The sequence below is a fragment of the Lepidothrix coronata genome, unplaced genomic scaffold, assembly GCF_001604755.1.
Source record: "Lepidothrix coronata isolate B3197 unplaced genomic scaffold, Lepidothrix_coronata-1.0 Scaffold6, whole genome shotgun sequence".
Taxonomy (NCBI): domain Eukaryota; kingdom Metazoa; phylum Chordata; class Aves; order Passeriformes; family Pipridae; genus Lepidothrix; species Lepidothrix coronata.
The window spans coordinates 4,601,045-4,626,121 of NW_016690186.1; the positions used below are offsets into that span (position 1 = coordinate 4,601,045).

Consider the following 25,077-nt stretch of genomic DNA (forward strand, 5'->3'; position numbering starts at 1 on the left):
AATTCTCTCATGCTTACCTGTTCAAGAAATGTAATAGAGAATCAAAATAAATCTTTACTAATTCAGATCTGATTTACATTTTCCTTTATGGAAAGGGACTACCTTGGAATATTTCCAAATAGATGGATTCACTTTGTGTGTATTTCTATTAGGAACGAGTTAAAGCATTCTGAATTTATTTGGACTGAATACTGTATGAAGTTAAAAGAAACAGAGGTGAAGATTATAAAGGATGAAAAACACCTTGAGGAGTTAGTGAAGCAAAAAGCAGAAATCCAGGAAGATGCAAAATGTTGGAACAGCAAAGTGAGTCTTGAATATTTATAAACAAGCAAGTAAATGAGTATCTTTTATTGAAAAGTACATGAATGCCTGAATATTTTGTATCTTTAAGAGTTAAGGTCCTCTGTAAAAGTAAAAATACAAATATGAATTTAAAAATAAGAAATAATAGATTCTATAGAACTGTCTTGTTCATTATTTTGTTTCAGTATTATTTTTCAGCTTTAATTATTAAAAATATCATAAAGTAAGTGACTTGGATATTTTTAGTCATTGGATGCATATCTGCTTAATATTGCTTATCTTCTAAAATCATCTGGAAGAAAGTGTACATTTAATGGGACAGTGTAAGTGTCCTCTGGAATGATCAGATTTTTTGACCTGAGATGGCATATGATACACTTTCACAGCATGCATAGTGAGACCCTATTTTACTTAAAATTCCTGTGTTTTCTGCTATATTTGTTTAGACTTCACTTTGAAATTTTGTACTTTGCAGTCTAAAATCTGGAGTTCCTCACACTCCCTGACTGATTTTCAGTTAATTGACAGCTCCATATGTGGAACCAATAGAAAATGCCTAGAACAGGATTTAGATGCCCACAACAAAACCTGCTATTTTTTCTATATGTATGTATATGTAAACAAGTGTAAATAAAATATGAAAACCTTTCTCTTTTATATGACCAGTACCATCGTGGCTTGTGCATCTAGATATCTACATCTTGCCAAGGCTCCAGTGGAATCCAGAATACAGATGGAGGATTTCTGAGAAGCTGAATGTACCAAACAAGCCCAGATCTTAATTAAAAAAAAAAACACCAAGGCAATCCCCTTTCAAAAGTGAAGATACAGTCATATTAGAGCCACCAATGGGCACGTTCTTGCCATTTTTTTCCAGCTCTGTATTACAGTTTTCTTCCTGTTACTGATGCCAGCAATTGCTACCAACTGATACACAGAACACAACTACATTTAAACAGAACCAATACTTATTAGTGAACCTTTTTTTCCCTTTTATTTTTCTTTTTTCATATGTTTCCAGCTGAGTTTGATGACCTGATATACATCAACATGTACTAACTGGGTATTAAGACCAACGCAAGAGAAAGAGAGACATGCACAACAGGGATAATGGAACTGCTCCATTAGGTGGCCACCTTAGTTTATGCTAAAGGTGAACCACAGTTAAGTTTAGCATAAAGCTGATTTGCCATTGTCAATTTTCTTCAAAAACATAGCTAAACCAATGAACTGAGTAGATATTTATAAATAATAGTGGTATTCAGAAAGCTCAAAGGGATTTTTCTGGTCATCATAGAAAAGTTGCTGAGGCAATGGAGTTATTTTAGGAATTGGGAAAATACTGGGTTTATTTATTAGTGACTTTAATGGGGTTTGAATTGGATCCAAGTTATAACATGACCACTGTCACATACAGCAATAAGTTTGAAGATAGAACGAGTGATGTGAACTAATGTTTTTCGGCATTGTTTTTCCTTGCTCTTCTTTCTTGTTTTAATTCATGCTGTTTTTTAAATTTTATATATGACCTATTAGGAATGTTTCAACTTTTGACACTGTAAAGAAAACTCTGAGTTTTCTTTTTATCATGTTACTCAGATTTACATTACAAAAGATATCTGTATGCATTAAATCTATTTTCTGTATCTACATGGGCTTTGCTTTTCAAAGATTAGAAGAAACCCTTCTTATAAAATGGATCTCATACTTAACTATTAATCATTTATTCTTTTGTCTTCATTAATTACCTGCACAGTGTGACAGTGTTTCAAGTCATTCCTGTCAAAATGTTTGCTCTAAAAACATTGGAAGAGGGAAAAACATTTCTGAATAATGTTTTTCCTATGTACTAGCAATTTAAAAACTGGGACATTTTGCTCATACTTAATCAGTTATGGTTTTCTCCTCTGTAGATGTAGCTAGATTCTCCTTGTCTTTCTCACACTTCCCCTGAAGAGTATTTTGAATCAGAATGATAGAATGGTTTGGGTTGGAAGGGACCTTAAGGATCATCTAGGTCCAGCCCCTTGCCTTGGGCAGGGACACCTTTCACTAGTCCAGGTTGCTCAAAGCCCCATCCAACCTGGCATTGAGCACTGCCAGGGTTGGAGCACTATATTTCTTAGACTATTTTGCATATTGAGAGCTTTAGTAATTTGCCTTTTTTTCTCCTTCTAGACTAGGAAAGGTGCTTCATTGCAGTTTTTTCTCACAGATCATGTTTTATAATCCCTAACCATTCAAGTTAGGACTCTCAATCCCCAGCCAGTTATGAAGGTACAGCCATACAAGGACAGTTGGCAGAATCCTGGAGGAGTCCAACAGAGCTGTGACATTCTGATCAAGATAACAAGACAAAGCTTGTACTGTTTCCCTCCTTAGCTGATGGGACTTAGTCACAAATATTCCTATGTAAATCTGTTCTTCCTTGTATGCTTGAGGTAACAGTAGGAAACTCCATAACATTTAAAGTACTTGTGTCCCAATTCTGGACTGATCCTCCCACATGTGCTCTCTAAGACCCTTACCAACCTTCATACTGCTAGACAGAACAAAATGTTTGCTGTCTGGGCATATTCCAGTTAGACTCTTATCACTGTGTGAGTGTGAATTGCATAGGTAAGTTTTGCCAGGATAGCAATGTTATTTCAACCTCTGCAGAGGAAAGACAGCTGAGAAATCTGGTCTAGTGGAAGGTGCCCCTTCCTGTGGCAGAGGTGGTTGGAACTAGGTGATCTTTAAGGTCCCTTCCAACCCAAATCATTCTATGATTCTATGAATCTCTGCAGGATTCTATGAAGTAAGAGAGATATTGAGATATTAAGGAAAACTTTGGGCTGAGAGAAACTTAAGGTATTCTACTTCTTTATACCACATAAGTAATGTATGAATTAGCAGGCTGTGAGTGTGTACTTTTAATTACGAAATATTTTCTAGATAGAATATGTGGATAATAAAATAGGAGACCAAGGAGATGAGAGTGTAAAAATATCGGATGCTATTTCTGAAATTACAAAAACTGTGGAAGAATTAGTACGTTTTTTATTGTTTTTATATAAATGAGGTGAAAATGCTTGCATACTTGAATCTTCTGTGCTGACCTGAAATAATTTCAACTTATGATAAAGGTGTCTTAAAGTTTTAATGCTCATTAGAAATCCACCAAGGAAAGGGATCTACTGAATATAAAACAAAAGATTCTGAATAATAATGAAGCACTGGAGAGTTTTGAAATGTAAACGTTAAGAACTTGAGGGAGAAATTGAAGAGTTTTTGAAAAAAATCAGAAATAGGTAATGCCTGCAATATAAATTTAGGAAGCAAGCTTTATTTTTTCACTGCAAACATACCTATAAAAGTGAACCTTAATTTTATTTTCAGTCTGTCTGTAATATTATATTTCATTAATTTCAAATTACTTCAGGCTGAAATTTACCATCCAACTTTTCTGATCTTTACTTTAAAAAAACATAGTTATGCAAAAGACAAAATACATACAATGAGGAAGATTCTGAAATTCTTTTTTTTTTTTAACAGAAACCTCAGTCCCAAAAACATTTTGGTAAAAGCTTTTATGATTTTTTTCATATATGATATTTATTAATATAAAGTCTGAAATACTGTTTTTCTTTATTTTCTTTGAATTCTTGTAAGATACTATGCACACATATTTTGCAACTCTTCATTTTATTGAGTCCAAACAGCTACACTTTAAATTATACTGTACATAATATTCTCAGCGCTTTTGTAATATAACAGAAAAAACCTCCCATTTTTTAGTTTCTTATGCCTTTGGACACTAGGTATATGCTGATTTTATATAGCTGACAGATTATCTTCTTTATCCTCCCAGAAACTTTGGATTTTATTGTCTGATTTCTTTAAGATATTGTCTGAAAAGTTCTTTAAGATAATTAGGTTCTTACAAGTTTTGTAGGTATTGATGACGGAGTCGAATAAATACATCTTGTCAGCATGAAAGCATTCCTTACTAGATCCCAAAAATGCCACACAAGAAGTGTTGGAAAAGGGAGGGGATAAAAACATGAGAGAAAGGAGGAGCTATGTCCATACTTCTTATTAATGATCCAAGTCAGAGCTCATACCTTAACATACCAAAGTAAATCAATGATGGGACACAAATGGATAATAAACCAGGCTTCATTAGTTCTGATGTTGATGGAGCTACTTAAGGGATTATTAGAACATTTTAAAATTAGTGATGGAGCTTTCTAAATTTATTATTTTTAATTTCATTGATATCTTTCTTGAAGGATAAAATTTTTATTTCATCATACCTGTCATAATGGAGAGAAATCTTACCCATTTTGGAAGTATTAACTGAAAAGCTGAAAGAGGAAATTCAGATTTGTAAGAACAGATACAGATAAGTGCAAAGAATCCAGATTGAAAGGGGAGTTCTTGGAAAACAGATTTGAGAAATGTTATTACTTGACAGCATCTTGTGCACCAAAACTTTACAGGAATCCTAGAAAGACTGGGCACATTCACAGGAGAAATCCTTAGAGCATTATCTATTTCATACATAATTAGTATTGTTGTGAGTATACCCCGGTTATTGTCCTTCTACATGTTCAGGAATTCAAGAAATGCATGTGAAAATTCAGATTCAAGACACAGAGAATGGTTATGACAAGTTCCTGGTAATGAAGGATTCTAGGAGCTAAATCTATTTATATCTTCAAAGGATGATCTAAAGCCATCCTTTGAAGAGGAAATATCTTTTCAGACTACGATTCAGTCTAGTCCGAGGAAATAATGAGTTTAGGCTGAATATAGAATTCAATTCAGAAGTATTACCTTTTAAATCTTGCTTTAGTGGAAAAACAGAATTCTTAGTTAGGCTGATACAATCTCAGATTTCTATTTATTGCCTTCTTATGATAATTTAAGTTAACTCTTGGAAGGATTTTCTGGAATGCTATTTTATGGGACCCTTAGGCTCTCTCAATTCTACTTTCAAGACTGCTGACTTAGGATGTAACATATTAGACCTTAAAGGAGAAAGCAATTGCTAACCCCTCCTAAAAGTTAGAAGTTGTGTTTATTCCTCTTACGTGTTACCGAGAGGACAAATGAAGAGGGTTCTTTGTAGGTCTTTTTATTTGAAAGTTGCCTTTTATATTTTTGGAGTTCTTGACTGAATAAGAAGTGTTTTAACCAAAGGCTATAATAAATATAGTACAGGGGTCAACACACTGCCTCATGCTAGTCTAAGAATTTGAGTACTTGTTTTGATTAACTGTATCCTAACAGAACCTTGACAGGTTCCTTCAGTATGACTAAAAAAGAGTGACTGTCCACTTCCTACAAAGCTGCAAAATAGAGAATTGTCTTCTAACATTTCTCCTAGAAAGGTTGGCAGGGTATCTTTCCTTGCATACTTGCATTTAGAACATGCAGTTCATATAAGAAATGCATCTTGTGCTCACCTGAGATTCCAGAGGCATGTGCAGTTTAAATAGTCTCATTTCCTGTCCTGTGCTTTTTCTTCATATGAGAGAGAGAGTGAGAGAGAGAGATCTACATTTTCTGAAATGGATATCATATTTTCCTAGTATGTTTTATAAGTCTTTTGAAGGGGATCTGCTTTTTACATTCAGACGTGTACTTCAAATTATGGTGACAGCATTGATGAGGAAATCATCACACACGCTGATGTTGAGTGCTGTATAGAAGCATCCAGAAATAGGGTTGCCTTTGGGAAAATGATCATGAATTCATTTTTTCCCAAAACTATTCCAGGACTGATTTTAGAAGGATCTAAAATACAAAGTTTATGCAAATTTGGGTGGGGAAAAAAATTCCAGTTACTGGAATACTCTGGGATTTGTTGTCCATATGAACATTCTCTCCCTATCTGTGTTACCTTTCCTTCATATTACGTTAAACATCTTGAATGAGAGAAGCTGGGGAAAACCAATGCGTTTGACCTGATATTAACCTATTTCCCATGAAGACTGTGTATGTCTTAGTGATACTGTTAGATCAGAAAATCTCAGATCTGCATGCTATGCACAGTTGCTAAATGTATGAAAGCTTAGGAAAAGAAAAATCAAACACTTAGTATGCTTCTCATATGAGGACAGAGTTCCTGAGTAAGCTGCAGAAGCTGTGATAAAACTTTCGACACCTGTACATAGAGTGTACACATTGCACCAAAGAACTTCTTTCAGCTGCATTCCACTTGCTTTTCTGCTTGGAATATTTATGTTCCTCTTGCATCCTTGCTTGAAGTGTTTTGACTTCTAGAGTCATGGGTAGCCTTGTGTGTGTCAAAACAATTTTGCTGCATGTGAAAGGTATAGGAAATCAGAATGAAACAGTTACTGTTTGGTTCCTTTCATTTCTTTACAGCTTCAGCGCACATCTGCTTACTCTGCACTGTTCAGGTGAAATACTCTCTTGGCTTTGGTGTTTTGAAATTTAAGTCTTTTTATAACCAGAGACATTCTGAAAGAAGTCTCTGAAGCCATTTAATCACTGCCTTCCCAAAAAGAAGATTGGCTCTACTTATACACATTTTAAGAAACAAAGAGATGACATTTTTAGGGTTTTCCATGTTGGCTGTTTCAAAACTTCCCTGGGCAAGGTGAATAGTTAATTGTCCAGTGACCTTTTGTCAATATTTTAGGATATGTGTTACGTTCTTCAGGTAATTTATTTCTGGTAGACCATTCTTTTTCCTCCATAGTCCTTGTTTTGACCTGCCTCTGAGGCAGGGTAACTGAGGTTCTTGTTAATAGATCCATTGGGGTAGATTAGAGTGAAATGACACTGAATGACTTCTCATTTGATTATTTGGAGACTGTAGGGAAGCACCAGTGGTGTAGTGGTATCATGCAAGATTCCCATTCATGCAAGAAACCCTCAGCTCCCACCCTGTGCAGTGCCTGTATGTGTTAGGTGTAGTTCATCAAGATGCATAAAGGCAATGTGTTTTGTTCACTTCCTTTGTGCTTTTTGTAACTTGAATTTTGGGAAGGGTAGTTAAGTCACTGTGGGCTTGCACTCTCTTACAGGTGTTTCAAGGACTATTTAAACTGAAAGACTGTGTATTTAGAAACCAGCATTTCACATGCACTGAAATTGAAATGTGCAGTGTGTGTGTGTGTGTGTGTGTGCGCGTTTGCATGTGCGCGTGCTTTCACGCTTAGTCCTTGACCAGTTTGAAATCTCTGGGTTTTGTAAGGTAAATTATGCTTCCTTTCTATAACTAAGCTAATGACACCTTGTATTAAAGAAGCTGATCTTCGACAGAAATATTTTGGTCACTAATTCAGCTAAATAAATGCGTGAAAAGTGCTAATCTGTTGTGGGTTTGTAGACTAAGTATCAGAAATAATGTTGTATATCCTGCGAAGGTCCTCACAATACCATTTAGATTTATCATTCTGATTCAGTAGATAGTCAATTGTATCATTTATAGTCAGTTGTGTCAGTTTATTATTCAGTAATCCCATTCTTCTTCAAAGAAACTGTTTGATATATTGAAAGCATAATTATAACTTAATATTGAAAAATATTAAGTTCTAAGATTATAGAGATTGTATCCTATCAGTCAAAGCAATATCAGTGTTTATATGCAGGTTTTTTTGTAGTTGATTCAGATTGGATTTGCTGTGTAATCCAATAGTGTAATTGAGGGGTGTTTTAAGTTCGCACGTATTAAACAGTTCACTTCTGCTGAAAGTTTTGTTTGTAAGGGAATAAACTAAAATGGTTTTATGTGACCTAAGATTTCTGCAAAAAGCAAATACTTGTAATTTGAACTCATCAACTATATTACTAACCTGTACCACTGTACTGTATGAAGTATCCTGTACAAGGCCATTCATCATACGAAATACGAACTGAGACTCTGTGACAAATTTCAACACTTTAAGGTAAAAGGGCTGTTTTTATCACTTTCTTCTCATCCAGTATTGCTAGTTTGATATTATATTTGGGCCCAAAAAAGCTATTTAATGTTCAAATATCATCTCCTTCAAACACAAGAGCAGTCCATTCCAATGAGTAGGAAGTCAGGCAAAAATGCTGGGAGGTTTGATTGGATGAATAAGGAGCTCGAGGGAAAACAGATACAAAAAGGAAGCATATAGAAGATGGAAGCAGGGACAGGTAACCTGGGAGAAACACAGAGCACAGTGATGCAGTTAGAAAAGTTGAAGCCCAAATGGAATTGAATCTGGCAACAAGAAGGACTTCTGTTCATGCACAGATCACAAAAGAAAGACTACAGAAAATGTGAGCTCATTGCTGCATGAGGCAGGGAGCCTGATGGCACAGAACATGGGAAAGGCTGCAGTACTGAATGTCTTCTTTGCTTCAGTCTCTACTGCAAGAGCCAACCTACAGAAATCCCAGGTCCCAGAGACCAAAGGGAAAGGCTGGAGCGAAGAATGCATACCCTTTCTGAAAGAGAATCAGGTCAGGGAATACACAAACTGGACATACATAAGTCCACGGGCCTTGATAGGATGCACCCATGAGTGCTGAGGGAACTTGCTGATGTCATAGTGAAGCCCCTATCAATAATCCTTGAGTGACTGAGAGAAGTGGTTGAGGACTGGTGGAAGGCAAATATCATCCTATGTTCAAGAAAGGCAAGAAGGAGGACCCCAGGAACTATAGATGAGTCAGACTCACCTCAGTCCATGGAGAGGTGATGGAGCAGCTAATCCTGGACAGCATTTTCCAGGCACATTTCACAAGGACAAGAAAGTCATCAGGAGTAGTCAACATGGATTTGCCAAAGCTTCTAGCAGCTTCTCACAGAAGCTACCCCCATAAACCCCCACTTCCCAAAACCTGGCCACACGAACCCAGTACAGCAAGTCATAACTAGTATTATCATCCCAGGTATGTAGTCAGTCAGAAATATATCTCAAAGCTATAGATTTTTGGTAAGAGAGGGAATTTCACTCTCTAGGTATTGTGGTTTACTTGTTGACCAACTTAACCATTGAGATTCATCATCTCTTCATTCTTATAAAGGAGACCTGTGATACCTCTGCAAAAAATATCTCTACTATTAACACCACCACTCTTACTATTATGAAATACAGGATTTTTTTGGCTCCGTTCTTCCTTCCTGCTCATTCTGAAATGAATACTCCCATGCTGTGAGTTTTCTGATGTTGAATTCTGATCCAAAATCATATGGAATCAAAAGAACCAGCCAAAACTAGAGGGAGGCATTGCAGTATTTCACTGTAAGTCCTTGAGTTAGAACCCTCTTTGAGTCCTTTTGCAATGGTCCCAGATAGGAGAGGTTTACTCTGAGAGCTGTCAAAGACTATTTTTCTTTAGAATTAAATGTTGGATTTACTGTGATGAACAGAAGTCCTTCTGAGGTTTTTATTCCCTTTTTTTCCCCAGAGAAAAGTCTGTACCATTTTTATTTGCTTCTGACAATCTCCATTTGCTTTTGTTACAAAATTTGTTTGCTTCTGTTCTGTGACCTTGAACTGTGCAAGTGGTCAATAGCAGAATCTAATATCTATATCTCCCATTTCTAAACGGAGCTTACAGGGAAACTGGAGAGGGACTCTTCATCTGGAACTGTAGTGAGAGGACAAGGGGTACTGGGTACAAACTGAAAGAGTGGAAATCCCTAGTGAAAGGTGTCCTTGCCCATAGCATGAGTGATTGTGATTAGATGATCTTTAAGGTCCCTTCCAACCTCTTAACATTCTGTGATTCTATGGAGATGTCAAGAGCATAGAAGAGTTTGAGAGACAAGTAGCAGATATAGAACTAAAGATGCATTTAAAGACAGCCATGAGTAAAAGTAGTAGAGTCTGGACCACTCACTAGCATTTTTTTTGTCATTATGAAAAAAAAAAGAAAGAGAAAATAGAAGTCAACAGCTCAGAAGAGCAGGATTTTGCAGCTATGCAGTTGTGCTGTGATACAACATAAAACACAGCATCATTCCAGCCTTATTTTTGACCTTTCTTGCTTTCTGTATTAGAAAAATCTTTCTGTCTGCTTTAACTGTGGTGTTCTATTTTCTTACAAAAGGTAAGCTTGTTTAATATTTTCTTGTTTCCTCTGTAATTCTTACTTACAAGCTAAAGATAGCAACTAATGGATAAGCCCCCAGTAATGGCATGCTGGGGACCTTCTTCATTTCCCTGCTTTATGGATGCTACTGATAATAATGTTTTTCCTTCCTCTCATGGGAGGTCCATTTTCTATAATAAGAAAAAGAAACAGAAGATTTTTGTATTAAAACCAGTCCCTCAATCTACTTGCATTGATTTAATCAAGTACACTTGTCTCTTCCAAGCCTTTATTTTACTTCTGGTACAGCATTCCTGCATTTTTCAGTTCTGTCCTCTATCATCTTGAAAGTATGGCTAAAGAGCCATTTTATTCCAGTTGTATAGTGATGACCTAATAGCCTATTGCCCATGTTTGCAGTGGTATTAACCCTCCCTGAGGTTAAATTACAGGAAAAATTTCAGAGAAATAACCTTTTGTCCAGACGTGCTCCGACGGAATACTAACTAAACTTGTCTGACTGAGAAATATTCCTTTCGTTATTAGACCTTTCTCTTCTAGATCTGATGATCTTTTAGATTTTTGAAAGCTTTGCTTATATGGAGTGCTACAGCAGTGGTAATAGAGAGCAGAGGGCATGTATTAGGTGGGCATGCATTGTTCATGGCAACAAGTTGTTTTATGATAGGAAAGATATTTGAAACCTCCTTCCTGTCCTTTCCCCTTCCCTCCCCCACCCAAGAAAGTGTCTTAGCAACCAAAATTGAAAATATAGTAATCAATGTGAAACAAGTGATTATTCTGTAAGTGTCTGAAAGAGGAGGGCATTTTCACTGGACCATATTGCCAGAAAAGAAAAAGCAATATGCCTTTATTTTTGTTTCCAAATCAATAGGGAGAAAACTAGCTATTATTTAAGACAGGGAGTTTTCTGTAAGCCATATACTTGTTACAGAACATTCTCACAATCAAGTAAGATCAACATCTATTGAAACTGTTCAGTTCAGATTTTTTCTCTAAGCCCAGATACAAGAATTGCTGCTGCCTCAGCAAGAGTTTTTTTTTTGTTGCAGAATCAGTCTGTAGTAGTTCTATTATCCAACTACCAGTACATAACTTGTCATAGGTTATCCTCTTCTCAAGGTTTTTAGTGTTACTCTATTTGAAGGTCTCTTAACACAGTCTGAATGCAGTAATACTTCCCCATTTTTGGAGGAGAGACAGGGATTGTTGAACAGTTCAATAGTTCAATAATGGATTATGGGTAGTTTATTTTTGATGCAGATTTAATGAGTCAATTTGAAAAATTAAAAGAAAAAAATATTCTTCTAATAACTAATAGTGTTTTCCAAACAAGGCATTCATGGCAGTGAGTAATGTTGCTAGCCCTTCCCCAACTGAAACTAAGTAGAAACAATGTGACAAAGATCACATCATTAGTTTCCTGGAAACCTAGAGAGGTGTGGTATAAGTTATACATCATGGTCTACGCCATGTGTTAAAAGCTTGGAAACAGAGTTTGCACAAGCAGATTTGTGTGCAAATGATATCCAAAAGATATTGGTAACTTCCAGGAAGAACTTGCTCATTGATTACAAGTTTAAATTATTGTTTCAGAATGGAAATATGAATGCCTATTTTGATTTTTTAAATATATTTTAAAATAAATTTAAACATCGAATAATATAAATATTATACTATTTATGTAAACACATTTATTAATGTAAAATTTCCCTTACTACATGTGTTAATAATAATTTCTTTCATTTAATATTTGGTGCTCATATTAATGATGCAAATGAAATTTATACAATAGATGGGAATTGTTTTCCTTGAGATGCCAATTAATAATAAAATGAATTAATGAAAATAACAAAAAAGAGATATTTCAATATTTTATTTTCTTCTTCCTCCTCTTGTTAGCTGCCCTTAGCGGTATTTTGCATGAGGTAGTGACAATAGTTAATAAATTATTATTTTGCTTTTTATACACATTCCATGGAAGCTGTTCCAAACATATATTTTGATTTCAGAACTTTATTTCTAACTTTCTTTGCAGAAAGAAAATAAAGAAGCATGGGGAGCAAAGTAAGCAGTGATTTTTTATTTTTTTTTTTTTTCTGTAAGGTGAAAAAGACTATATGAAGTAGCAGAGGTATTTCTGTTTTAAAAGCGCATTTTTTCATTCAAAGTGTAGAGTATAAAAACCTACATTTTTATACATGATGGAAAAATGGGTATGGAAGGGAAAACAAAAGTAAGCTTAAAAATGGTAACTGTTACAGTATTTACTAACACTTTTTTTCTATAAATATAGAACAATAGCTTTTGAATATGAACACATCTATTTATGCATAAATTCTCCAGAAGATCTCCTATGTGGATCAGATAAGCTAGATAAAGAGCAGAAGCAAACTGAACAACAAGTTAAAAAAAAAAAAAGAGGTATTATGCAGCAATAATTAAATGACATAGAGGTGAATAATTTAATGCTTGTATCAAAGTATGTTTAATGTTGTAATGCTTTTTTGAAGTATGTTTAATCTCAGAGGTTAGGTTGCCATTTCTACACAGTTGCCTTTGAACTATATGCACACATGCACTGTATGTACTATTTTCTCTCTCTTGCTTGAACTAACCTATGAGGCCCATAGCCTTGAGACAGCATAAAGTACAAAGCAGAATTGATATTGGGGTCATTGAGAAGTCCTTTGCTTTCTTCATTTGCTACTCTGGCTCAGATTGCTTGAGGGGCTTTAGAAATGCAAGGGAGAAAATCAATAAAGAACAAAAAAATTTCAGTGTAATAGGAAGTGCCTGCTGATTGCGTGTTTGCTCAGCAGATGGCATCTTCTTGTAAATGATAGCTCATATCTGCCGTATCAGTTACTAAACTGTATAATTCACGAAAGGGAATTACTGAATTTCATTACTGAACACTGTGCTTTGTATAAACATGGTTATAAGCATTAGAAGAAACAACCTTTTTAGAAGAAACAACCATTTTCTTTCTAAGACTGTTCATTTTTTATTATTCTTTTACTTGCATATTGTATAAACTTGTTAGATACTACAGGGAAGTCATATAGATTACCAAAAAAGAAGCTTTCATGTTGTTCAGAGCAGCTTTCAGAATCCTGCAATTTCTACTGAAAAAACTCCAAGACTTATAAATGACAGAATCTTAAATTAAGCATTGGGAAAATCACTGATTCACTCAGGTTCCTAAATTCGACAGTGAAGATAGAGATTATGCATCTCTTTCTGTTAAAGATTGTGCTCTACCAAATGGCATGTTTACCAATAGATCTTAGAACATATGGAAATGACTGATGAGTCAGCATACAGATAACCAGTAATTTAACAATGTTTCTCAGGGCATTTATTTCCTATTTTTTTAATTGTTATTTTTAATGCTGCCTTTCCTAGTAATCGTAAATAACTGTATCTGTTATTTGTTTGAGCAATATTTGAGTTGGTGTTCTGAAGCAGTTATAGTAGAGGACTGTCCTGGTTAAGTGGAGTAAATCAATGTACAATCCTATTTGTAGGGTTCTGAACTGGTTACACTACTTGGATACCTTATATATTTCAGTCTTAGAGACTGATACACCTCTTTTATTGTAGAAATCGAAGCTTTGTAAAAGGCAGGCTTTATTAAAGGGTCTGTTCTTTTTTTAACAATAAGTAATATTTCTAGTTGTGCAGGATTATACTATATTATTCTGCTAATCACGTTCTATGGTTTTTAAGAAAAAGTTATTTAAAGTTCTATTCAAATATATTAAGGCTCTCCATGATTAAGATATTGGCCTGTTTAAAGCTTGTCCAGCGTGTAGCTTAAAGGATATTATGGAAGAAATGGGTTCCGTTCTGTAGCATTCTTCATACAGGAGTAATATAGTCTCCAAATTTCAACTGATCAAGCAATTCACTCAGTGCTTCATAGTACATCTATTTGAAGGCAAGATGAATCACAATGTGAAGGCTTCTTTGTCATACCACTGAATTTGAAGTGACTTAGTTTGGTCAGCTGACATTTAAATGTCAAAAGCTTGATACTGAGATAACAGCATATGAATTCTACCTCATAATACAACAGTACTTCTGTTCAGCAGCTAAGAAGAGATTGTTGTTCATGTATTGAACAGCTGAATGACCAAGTGTCAAGGGACTCATTCAGCTTAGGCAGGATACTGAACTGTTATCCACTATAGCAAGCCATAAGGTGCAGATATTCAGTCAATTGATATTTGGATCACGTACTGTAGAGTATCTCACCATTCTTGTTTGTTTATTCTAAAAGCTGATGGCAAATTCTCTGTCTTCTATAATAATAATCTGGTTCCAGATTGCACTGACCCAATGGACAGTATTCCATGTGCTTAAAAGCCAGCATTTTCAGGTTTTGTCTGCTTTGGTTAAAAAGTCCTGAAAAAGGTGCAGGAAGTCAAAGAGGCATAATTGTTCTTCATTGGCAGTTTTGTTCTAACACAGCTCAAATGTGAACCTAACTCTTTCACATAAAACATGTCATGGCTTCTTTTTGTGCATGTTTATATCATACAGACATCCTGTTTATCATGGGCTATCACATTTCACCAAGCATTCCTGGTACTAAACCTAAAACTTTTCCTCAAAGGTTTGACCCTCTCTATGGGCAGTTCAGTTAGACTGGAATTTGCATTAATTATCATATATTCATTTTCTTTCTAGTGATTCTATGTTCTTCCAAGAAATGGGACATTTTCATCCGATTCTATACAGATACCTATTACACTTTTACAAAGTTTGCAGGTCTTAAAAATCTCACATTCTTCCAATACTTTGCACACCTTCCATGCTAACATCTGTTACAAAAGCTTTGATTGATTGTTTTTTTATAGCTACCTTTTAGGTATACCTCTCAGAAGCAGTCCTTTCATAAGGAAAAAGATCCTTAGGCTATACATAAGGCTACTGCTCCAGAAAAATGGGCGAGTATCTAAAGAAGAAAATTCTAAAATACTGATCTTAAAATACCATGATACATTCTTTGCCTAGTGAACTGTGAGGTCTTGAAATTTATATCGTATTTATACATGTGTGCACTTAAATGATATATGTATATATGTGTATATATAAGGATAATCAAATTGTATTTTCCTCCCTCTTAATTTAACCCATTTACATAGTGGCTTACAGCCCATTAGTCTGGGTTACAAAATCTAATGCAGCAAGACCACTTTACAAGTATCACCCAAATAGAAGACTCCCACCTGTTTATTACTGTTGAACTGCTACAATGCTTTATGTTTACCTTGTTTATTGTAGGGAAGCTGCAGCTTTGTTTACCAGATACTCTTGCTTTTGAAAGTAGAATTTCCTTGTGTCATGAATTTTCACATTTTTGGGGTTCTGTGACCATCGGTCACATTTATTATGAAAAAGACAGCAATTTAACCTCTCTTCCGTAGAGAGTGAAAACACTTTTTAATTTAAAGGTTTTCAGCAGCTTAATGTCAGCATCTCTTCAAGTTGTGTCCTTGCAGCTGAAGAAAGTAGGGAGGAGTTTGGGAGTCATTCTCTGTGCTTTAATCCTCCTCTGTCTGTAGTACAGGAAAATTATGTTATGGAAAACTTGACATCTGAAAGAGGACTACTCTCTAGTTAGGCAACAAAATGAAAAACTGCTCTGGGAACGACAAATAAAAATACTGATTTTTCCGTAAAGTAAAATGCTTTAGGTATCTGCCTAAAACAGTATTACATTCTGTAAGTAGTTGGATGGTCTAGCAATAAAAGCTGCCAGTTAAGGCACTGACTCTACATACAGTGAAATAAGGAGTTCTAGCCTTGGATGATATGTAAAAGTTTTTAGTTTTTGTTGTCATTAATAATGATTTTGCTGTGCAAGCCAGTGCTTATTTGCAAAAATTTTATATGTAGGGGCAAAAATAAAAGGGGCATGTATTTTATGAAGATGATGGCCTACAAATACACATATACCCACATGAAACATAGACAATTGCAAAAGTACAAGTGCCATAATAAAATTTGAGCATATATAAGAATTGTGCAACAAGTTGGAGAACTGTAACTGGATTTGTGAAGCTGTTCTCTTACAGAAATGCAATTCTGCCATTTGTGCTAGTTGTTTAACTGCCCCTTCTGAAAGAAGTTTCCTTTCTTTGGATATACAATGTCATCAATTGTTGCCCATAATCATGTGCTTAAAATGCAGCATTTGGAAATCTAATCTTGACTAATTCACATGCTTTTTAAATTCCTAGTTAAGTTGTTAAAAACTATCACACTATGGAAAACCCAAAAAATGAATTTGGATAATTAAATGAGTTCTGGAACATGAAGCAAATACAAATAGAAAATACAGAAAAAACGTTTTGCTGATTTGCAGTTAGACCTACCTAATATACAAATTTTAAGGGCTAATTAATTACTTTAATAAAAGCAAATTAGTAATTCTACTTTATTACTAAAAATGTTTTTTGTTGTTTTATGGTATTATTTCTAGGAAATATGCACTTATCATCAATAATTTGGGAGTATTTTTGTCTTATCATTGCTTAGTAGTTTAAACACACCTGTAGAAGTTATTAATGATAAATCGTCTGTCTACCAAACTGAATTTTGGGTATCGAAACTACTTTCAGAAATCTGATAATACTCATGGTCAGTTGCATCCTTAATTATTGGGGGCTTCCACGCACTTTGTGTCTTCTCTGGTTTAAGAAATGTGGACCTAAACTTACTGTGACTGATGATTCCTGAAAATAGTCTCAAAGGGCTCTATTCAACTGATAATGCAGACTGTCTTCTAGGCCATGCAAGCCTTGGAGGGCTGTATATGCTGATTGCACAGCAGGCTTACTCTTCAAGGATAAAGGTGAACCTGCTGTGCAATGTCAAAAGAAAGCAGCTCAGACTGTTGAATTGTACAGGATGACTAAATAGTGAAAAAATTATTCTTACATCATTATAGTACAACTCTCTGTGATCTCCTTCACTTCTGTACCGTCAATGTTGAGAGATTATTCCATAAAATTCTTGACTTGGGGGAAAAAAAATCTTTGTAAATTTTTTAGCTCAATATGTGGGATTGGATGTTTTTTCCAAACACTTGATTCAAACAGAATGATCCAAAGGGACTCAATGTGCAGTGGAACTTAGTGAACTTCAGGAACTGAGGGTATCTTTCCCTTACTGAAAAATCTCCTTCTCATTTTTCATAGCTCTTTAGCCAGTAGTCAGTGGTTTCATATCAGTGACATGTTACGTTCAAGCTCAGAGAAGAAAGGGATAATGCCAACACAAAGTGGCATTGAAAGTTCATTCCAGCAATTCATTGTTTCTCTGCAGTCAAGAAGTCTGTCTCTTCAGAGAGGAGTTTTCTTGTGAATTCTGCAACTTCTAAACTAGCAAATCAAAGTAAAGAAAACTTGAATGTTTTTTAAGAACTGCTTTTAGAGATCCCATCTAATGGAAAGAACTCTACAGTCAGAAAAAGTCTCCACACCTCCCTCTGACTTTCACATTATGCATCACAGTGGCTCGTGTTACTTTTTGTCATTCTCTGAATATAGAAGGCACAGCACACAGAAATTTCTCCATTGTGTGACATGCTGAAAACAAGCAGAATTCTTTTGCCTTCTGATTGTCAAAGCAGACTGTGAGTTAGGGGGAAAGGAGAGGAAGAGTTTGGTGTTGCTAGTCTTTTTTCATTTCTTGCTGCTATTCATTAGTGAGGATTAATGATGACAGTATTCAGAAAAAAATTTCTTTCTGGCTAGTCTATTATTCTTCTATTCTTCTATTAATGTTTTTAATTATAGGATATATCACATGGCATTTCATCAATCTATTTCAACAAAGTTTGCTCTACTAGCCATTCCCTTTTATATTTTGTGTTATGTATATAGTTCAATATAAAATATTCTTATTTATTTGAACTGATCTTTCTTCTTTTTATAAAAGTTCTGATACCTGCCTGACTTGGTAGAAGAACTGGGAATAACAGATTACCTGTTTTAACATTTAGTCTTGGCTTTTATTTCCTTTTTTTTGGCAGCCTGAACTGGTTGAGAAACTTGAAGTAAATGAGTTCCTACTTTGCTTTCAGTCTTCACTGTAGTTTGATGGGTACTTTGTAGCATCTTTCTCTGAATAACAGCTCCTTGACTTATTATTTCTTACAATTAATGCAATAAAAACACTAAGTAATAGTTACTAGAGTGAAATAGAAACACTGTCATGATGGTTTCAAAACAACAGTAGTTGGAGATGAATACTTTTCAACAATAAAATTTACTAACAAACTGAATGCTACTGCAAAATTTAGCCTAACATGCTAACCAAGGGAAAATGGCAGACCACAGGTATCCTATCTAGAAATCATCTAATACTAATGACTTTTGAAAAATTGTTTTTGCACTCTTGGAAGACAAAGACATGTCTTCATATCTATAGTTAAGAATGAATATATATAAGAATATATAAGAATGAACCTGAAATACACTTATTCAGTTCTTTTTATCTCAGTGGCATTTGGTGCTAATTAAATTAGATGGAGGATGAGCAAATTCTGAGAATTCAAGGTGTGTGTGAGGAGCATCTTTGCTTATATTGAGCCCCCACCCCTTATATGCATCAGTTGCTGTATGGTGTGTCTACTCCTCCATCAGGAAAGGAAATAAGGGCAGGAATTAAGATGTGGGATGTACTGAAGATTATGAAGGCTAGAAGAGTGTTTCAGTGAAAAGGAAGTCTACGTTATTTCTGATGGTTCACTAAGCCCCCCTTTAGATTCAGAGAAGGCCTTAGATGCTTTAATTTTCTGCAAAGAGATTTGTTGTTCTGAAGAGAGTCTCAGAAGAGACTTGTGACCTCCGGAATTTGGAATCAAACATGAAATTCCTAAATACATGTGTTCTATCAAGTATCAGCTAATCACTAGGAAGGATAACAGCTTATTAGTGGTCCCAGCTGTTGCTATCTTGACAGTGTAAATGGCTCCTGAGTGGTCAGCTTTATTGTTATGTGACAGATTTTTCCCTTTCTTAGGCTGTTTGGTTTGTTTTAAAATTTTTAAAAAATCATTTATTTTAATGTTAAAATAACATTTATTTTACATAACCAAGCCTTAAAATTAGAAAAAAGTAGGCTTAAACTTGTCTCTTGAGTTTTCTTTTTTGTGTGCACATTGTGATAGGGTCTTTATTAAGCAGCTAACTGTTACGTTACCTCCAAGGCTTTAGTTTAGGTTATCTTGCAGAAAATCAGTTAGAAAAGCTTTTTTTCTTTTTTCTTTTTTTTTTTTTTTTTAAATATTCTTCTGTCTACAAGTAACAGAAATATAAACCCTGAAAGAACAGAATTTCAGTACCAAGTGAAAACCTCTGAAAAGTTCTTAACTTTACATATTTAGTCTTTAGAGGTTAAAGCAACCATAATAGGTATGGAAAGAAAAAAACCAAAATATTACATAAATAGTGTGAAGTTCCCTCTTCCATTCCCAATAAATAATAAAGCAGTAGTTACTCAATATAGCACTGGTCAGGGGGTCATTCTGTGTCTCAGAATATCGTTATTCAAGGAAATATTTCACATGTGCTGAACCAGTCCATTCTCTAAAAATGAAAGCAGGTTTTTAAAATTGTGAGAGTTATGTATCTCAATAGACTCATTGGATATGGATTGATAGACATAATGTCTAGGTGGTCTAAACATTCATGATAAGCTCTATCATATAGCTGCTTTTTGTTTTTAAGGGTATCATTAGTTGTGAGAAGACATTATTTTATGTATTATAAAATTAAAACCTGTAAGTAAATACTAAAAAACAGTATAGCACTGATTACTTCATTGATTTTTTTTTCTTTCTAATAAAAATTTTAAGTGGTGTGATGTTTAAGCAACAAAATGTTCAGATGGCATTTAATAATCTCCAAGATAAGTAGCAGTATATGAGAAAAGGTTAAAGCAGTAAGAAAAAACATATGGAGAATTTCTGCCCAAGGGTAGAAAGAAATAAAAAAAAGCAATGCCCCGACTTCTGGAGTCAGTTTAAAGAAAGCAGTTCAAGAGGTTCTTATCTAGGGTTTCTAGAAATTCTAGTGAGATATTATACTGAGTGAGAACTGCCTGTCTTGATAGTTGAAAAAACTAAAATAACTTGTTCCAAGTATCTTGAACTGGAAAATCTAAAAGTGAATTTTTCCTATATAGGCTGTGATATATATGGTAATGCCATATGTATTCATAGCTAAGGTGAAAACAAAAACCTCAAGCAACTCAACATAAGTTGTATCTTTTAGTTTGCAAGAAGTGCTGTTAGATGTTTTGGTTGATTCAGGGCCAGATTTAAGCAGGAAAACAAACTCAACTCTGAAAAGGGGAAGTTAGTTCATAGTTCCTTCTACTTAAGGAGAAATGCAGATGTATATGTCAGTACAAAAAGTTAGAGGTGCACAGCTAGCAGTGCAGTTTGGAGGTCAGAATTACAAGTCATCCTCATTACCTCATTTTTAAGATGGACAGGTATGAGCCATTACACCTTATGCGGAAGAGAATGATGCAGTAATAAATGGAAAGACCAGTGAAATGGAAAATCCCAGTCTGAGGTCTATGAAAAGGTCCAATAAAATGTCCTGCAATAAAAGTGCAGGATTTGTGAGGGTGAGTAAAAGCTAGTAAGCAAGAACAAGAGAAAGGAAAAACTTTTTGCCCAGAGAAGAAGGCTGGAATTAGCTTGTCAGGAAGGGGATAGAGAGCAACATCTTTATTCAACCAAGAAATCCCTCTCTCCTGGAGACTGGACGGGACTGTTAATCCATAAAGGAGATTAAACAATCTCTTGTCAAGAGGCAATCTGACCCTAAAGTAGGTGAGAAATTTGGTGAGAAACTAGGGACCCTTCTTGTTGACATCATGAAGGGAAATGGAGTTGAAGAATCTTCATAAGAGACTAGAGATTTCAGCACAGATACAGACAGAGAAAGAAATGTTGTGGGGTGACTCTTGCAGTGCACTGAGGGATAGAAATCCTCTATTCAAGATCAGGACTGAAAAGAATGTGAACCTGAAGCATCTGTGTGTCTGGTTCTTGCAGGAACACATATCATGTGCGATTGGGCTGGAAAGCCGAGTTACTGATTTGCAGACCTTCCAGAGACTGTGCACAGGAGAGAGGACTGCCAAGTGACAACACTGTGACACATAAACGTAACAAATGTCACAGCTAAATACAAGGTGTGACTTTTGATTTACTAAGAGGAATGCTACTGAATGGGGTGAAATGTACGTGTATAATGAAGAAGGGACACCTTCTAGGCCTATTTTATCACTGCACTGTTTGTAACTACTTTCACAGCATCTCATTACCTCCTGTTCTACAGAGACTGTACAGTCCCCAAACTATCATATTGCCATTTGGTTCAGTGCCGATATGTGCTGTATTAAACACACAGATAAGAATTCTTTGACATAACAATTTGTAATGAGTGCTGGATCACGTTCAGAATGATTATGTTGTGCCTTGTTTCCCTAACCTTGAAACAAGCCTGCTTGTGCTTATTTTCTGCTGCTAATGTGATTATTGTACTTTCAATTAAAGTAACTGTAAAAATGATTACCGTGGTTTTTGAAGATTGAGAAAGACATTTTAAATGACCAAAACTCTCTTGAAATATTCAAATTTGTCCTCGTTAGTATTTGCTATTAGACACATAATAATATATTTGTGAAGTGCAGATGTATAAATCTTTGAGTCTTCTGCATATACAGACTTGTACTTAATATTAAGCAAAGCTTAAATATTAAATATTAAGCAAAATATATATATTAAACAAAGCTTTAACAAATATCTAATACTTTGACTTTTTTTTTGCTTTGAAATAGTAGCAATATCATAACTTCCTAACTCTATTAATTAACATTAGTCTTCTCCTAAAGAAACTCATACCTCCCAGTAGTTTTTCCAGATATTTTATGAATTTATTTGTCTGCTGCATGATACTGGAAAACAAGATGGAAATTGATTAATATTTCTTTATCATTGCACCTTTAAATTGCACCAAATTCAGCAATGTTTCTTCTAAAACTGAATGAGAATTTCTCCTCTATATAAAAGGATATACAGAAATTCCTTTAATGGAACAACAATAGTGTCTCCTTATCACAATTCAGGAAGTTTTAAAGAGGAGGAATCTGCTTAAAAAAATATTTAATTTAAATTTTATAGATATTAAAATAAGCCTTATATCAGTTATCATTAAAAAAACCCACCTTTAGTCTGCAAATGTTTGATCAGAATGTTTTTACCTTAACTTAAATATTTTTCATTTTGAAACAAATCAACATGTTCCTATGAGAACTTTCTCTTTCATAGAAAAGCATTTTCCATCGGGAGAAGGATATATCAGAAAATCCATGTCTGGTTCTGACAGCTGGTCCTGATATGTTGTTTCATCAGGTATTCAGAGTATTACTAATGAAATAATCTACAAAATGGCATATTTCAGAAGGGATTGTTATAGAAATATGATAATATACTGCTGAAAGCTGAATTAAGAAATAGGGGAAAAAAGATTTAGATCCATGGAGCTGTTTATCATCACTGTATTAGGTAAAATCCACTAGGTCTCTTTTATAATTCACTATTAATCTTTTAGATTATATTTTCTTCTAGTCATTCTTTTCAGTCTTGCTGCACTAATACCTTCAGAACAGTTTCCATCTCTTACTTCCAAAAAATACTGTTAATCAATATTAATTTTACTGAAGAGCTTTGTTACAGCATGTCCACATAAACAGAAGAATTGCATTTAAAGATATATGACAACAGAGGGTTTTTTTTAAAAGCTAGAGAGCCATTTCTCCCTTTAGGCTATTCCATGTTAGTGTATGGTAAAGATAACAAATAGTCTGGCTATAAAATTGTCTTTAATTAGTTGACTCAGTGGCTTCCAACAGTGTGTTACAGTGGTCTGTGGGACTTCCATGTTACAGGATAGACTTTTGAATCTTACTCCATGCTGCTGGGTAGTCTCAGTATATCAACTTATATGCTGTCCTGTGGGAAGTGCGGGTAGAATTACCCAAATAACCATCCCACTGATTTTATTGGCTCACAGGGAAGTCACATACCTTGCCTTCTGAGGAATATGCATAGCTAGAGGTTGGGTGCCATGACAGTAATAACACTGAGTGAAACTCAAGGGGACATAAAAGTAGGAGGTTAATAGAAATTTTAAGGGATAGTTTTATGTTTCTTCATTCAAAACAAGTCATATACATAATAATTAAAAGCAAATTAACCCTTGCTGTATTTTCAACAGCATGAATGAGAACTATTGGAACGGTCTAAATTTTTTTTTAATTAAAACAATTATTAATTATTCTTTTTACGAACACAAAATCTCTTCCTAAGATTTCAAACCAATTTGGATTATAATGTTTTCACTAATAATATTTCAATAATACTTCATTTTTTGCTAAGGGTGCTGTTCTAATTTCAAAGAAGCTCTTTTCTACATAGGTGTGGGAATTCAAAGTTTCCCAGAATTTGTTTTAATGTAATCCAAAATCTAGTACAAGTCTAGAAACATGCATATTGAAAAATGGTAATTGATGCTTGAAATTGCAATTGCATGATGTGTGTAGGCTTGGAAGCTGACGAATTAAGTGCAAAGTTTCAGACATGAGACATTTCCTTAAGATACAGTCCTGGAATTCTTTTCATGTTTTTCCTTATGTGTTCTTTTCCCTCATAATGAAACAAATTTCAAACCATTGTAATAGGCATTATGTGGTATTTGTTTTAGAATGTCTTAAGTGTATGTGTTACTTTATTTTCTTAGGACGAAGTAAGTATTTGTACTTATATGGTCAAAAATTCATAAAATTACATTTTTAATTTTCAGTTGAATTAACTGAAAACCAATACACAACATTAAGTATGCAAACTCCTATCAGTTCAAAAATGTTGGACTGTTTTTTTTGTCCTGCAATCTAGATATCTATGATGATAAAATACTGTTTTTGAGCAATCCACGTGTCATGCCACTCTCCAATGCAGTGAAAGAAAACACTGAAGTTCTTAGACTTAAGTAGTGTTCTTTTTTGTTTTTACTGGTGCCTTAGAACTACTGCAGTGGTAGTTAAGGCTCCATCTGGTTTGAGGGAAAGATACTGGTCTTCTGAATATCCTCTTTCTACTGGCCAATTACATATGAGAATTCTGCCTCATGTCCATGAAGGAGGATTAGCATGCACTCTTTTGGAACATGATTAGTCTTTCTCTCTTTGCTTAGCTAATTCTAAGGACATTCAGGTGACTAGTTTGTGCTGATAGAATGTGTCAATGCAAGGAGGTCATGAGATAGCCTTTAATATTAACAAGAATGTAGTAATGTATGGCAAATATAAAATTCTCTTTGTTGTGTGAAATTTGATGTACACCCTTCATGAGGTATAAGTGTAATGCAGTATTGAGAAGATAACATTTGCTACTTAACATGATGGAACCAGGATGTGAGGCTTCCTTGCCAACTTCTTGTTTCTTATTGTAGCTCCAAAGTTAAAATAATGAATTTTCTAATCCTGATTTAGAGTTTAAGAATAAAGTGTAACTAGAGTAACTTTAGCTCCTTCCAAAGCCAATGTGTGCCAGTTCTGCTGCAGGTTTGTGCACACCTGAAATGTTTAAGTAATACTGAATTCCTTGAGGAAGTCAATTGCACAAAG

General features: G+C 34.7%; 1 protein-coding gene across 1 annotated transcript in view; it reads left to right on the plus strand.

Annotated features, from left to right (window-relative positions):
• Positions 1-25,077, plus strand: part of CCDC178 (coiled-coil domain containing 178) — a 176,535-nt gene that overhangs the window by 49,816 nt on the left and 101,642 nt on the right. The window contains 8 exon segments of the mRNA XM_017830823.1: positions 96-306; positions 3,244-3,339; positions 3,462-3,533; positions 3,535-3,599; positions 12,653-12,780; positions 16,613-16,715; positions 20,183-20,283; positions 20,286-20,371. Of these exon segments, the coding sequence (XP_017686312.1) occupies positions 96-306; positions 3,244-3,339; positions 3,462-3,533; positions 3,535-3,599; positions 12,653-12,780; positions 16,613-16,715; positions 20,183-20,283; positions 20,286-20,371 (862 nt within the window).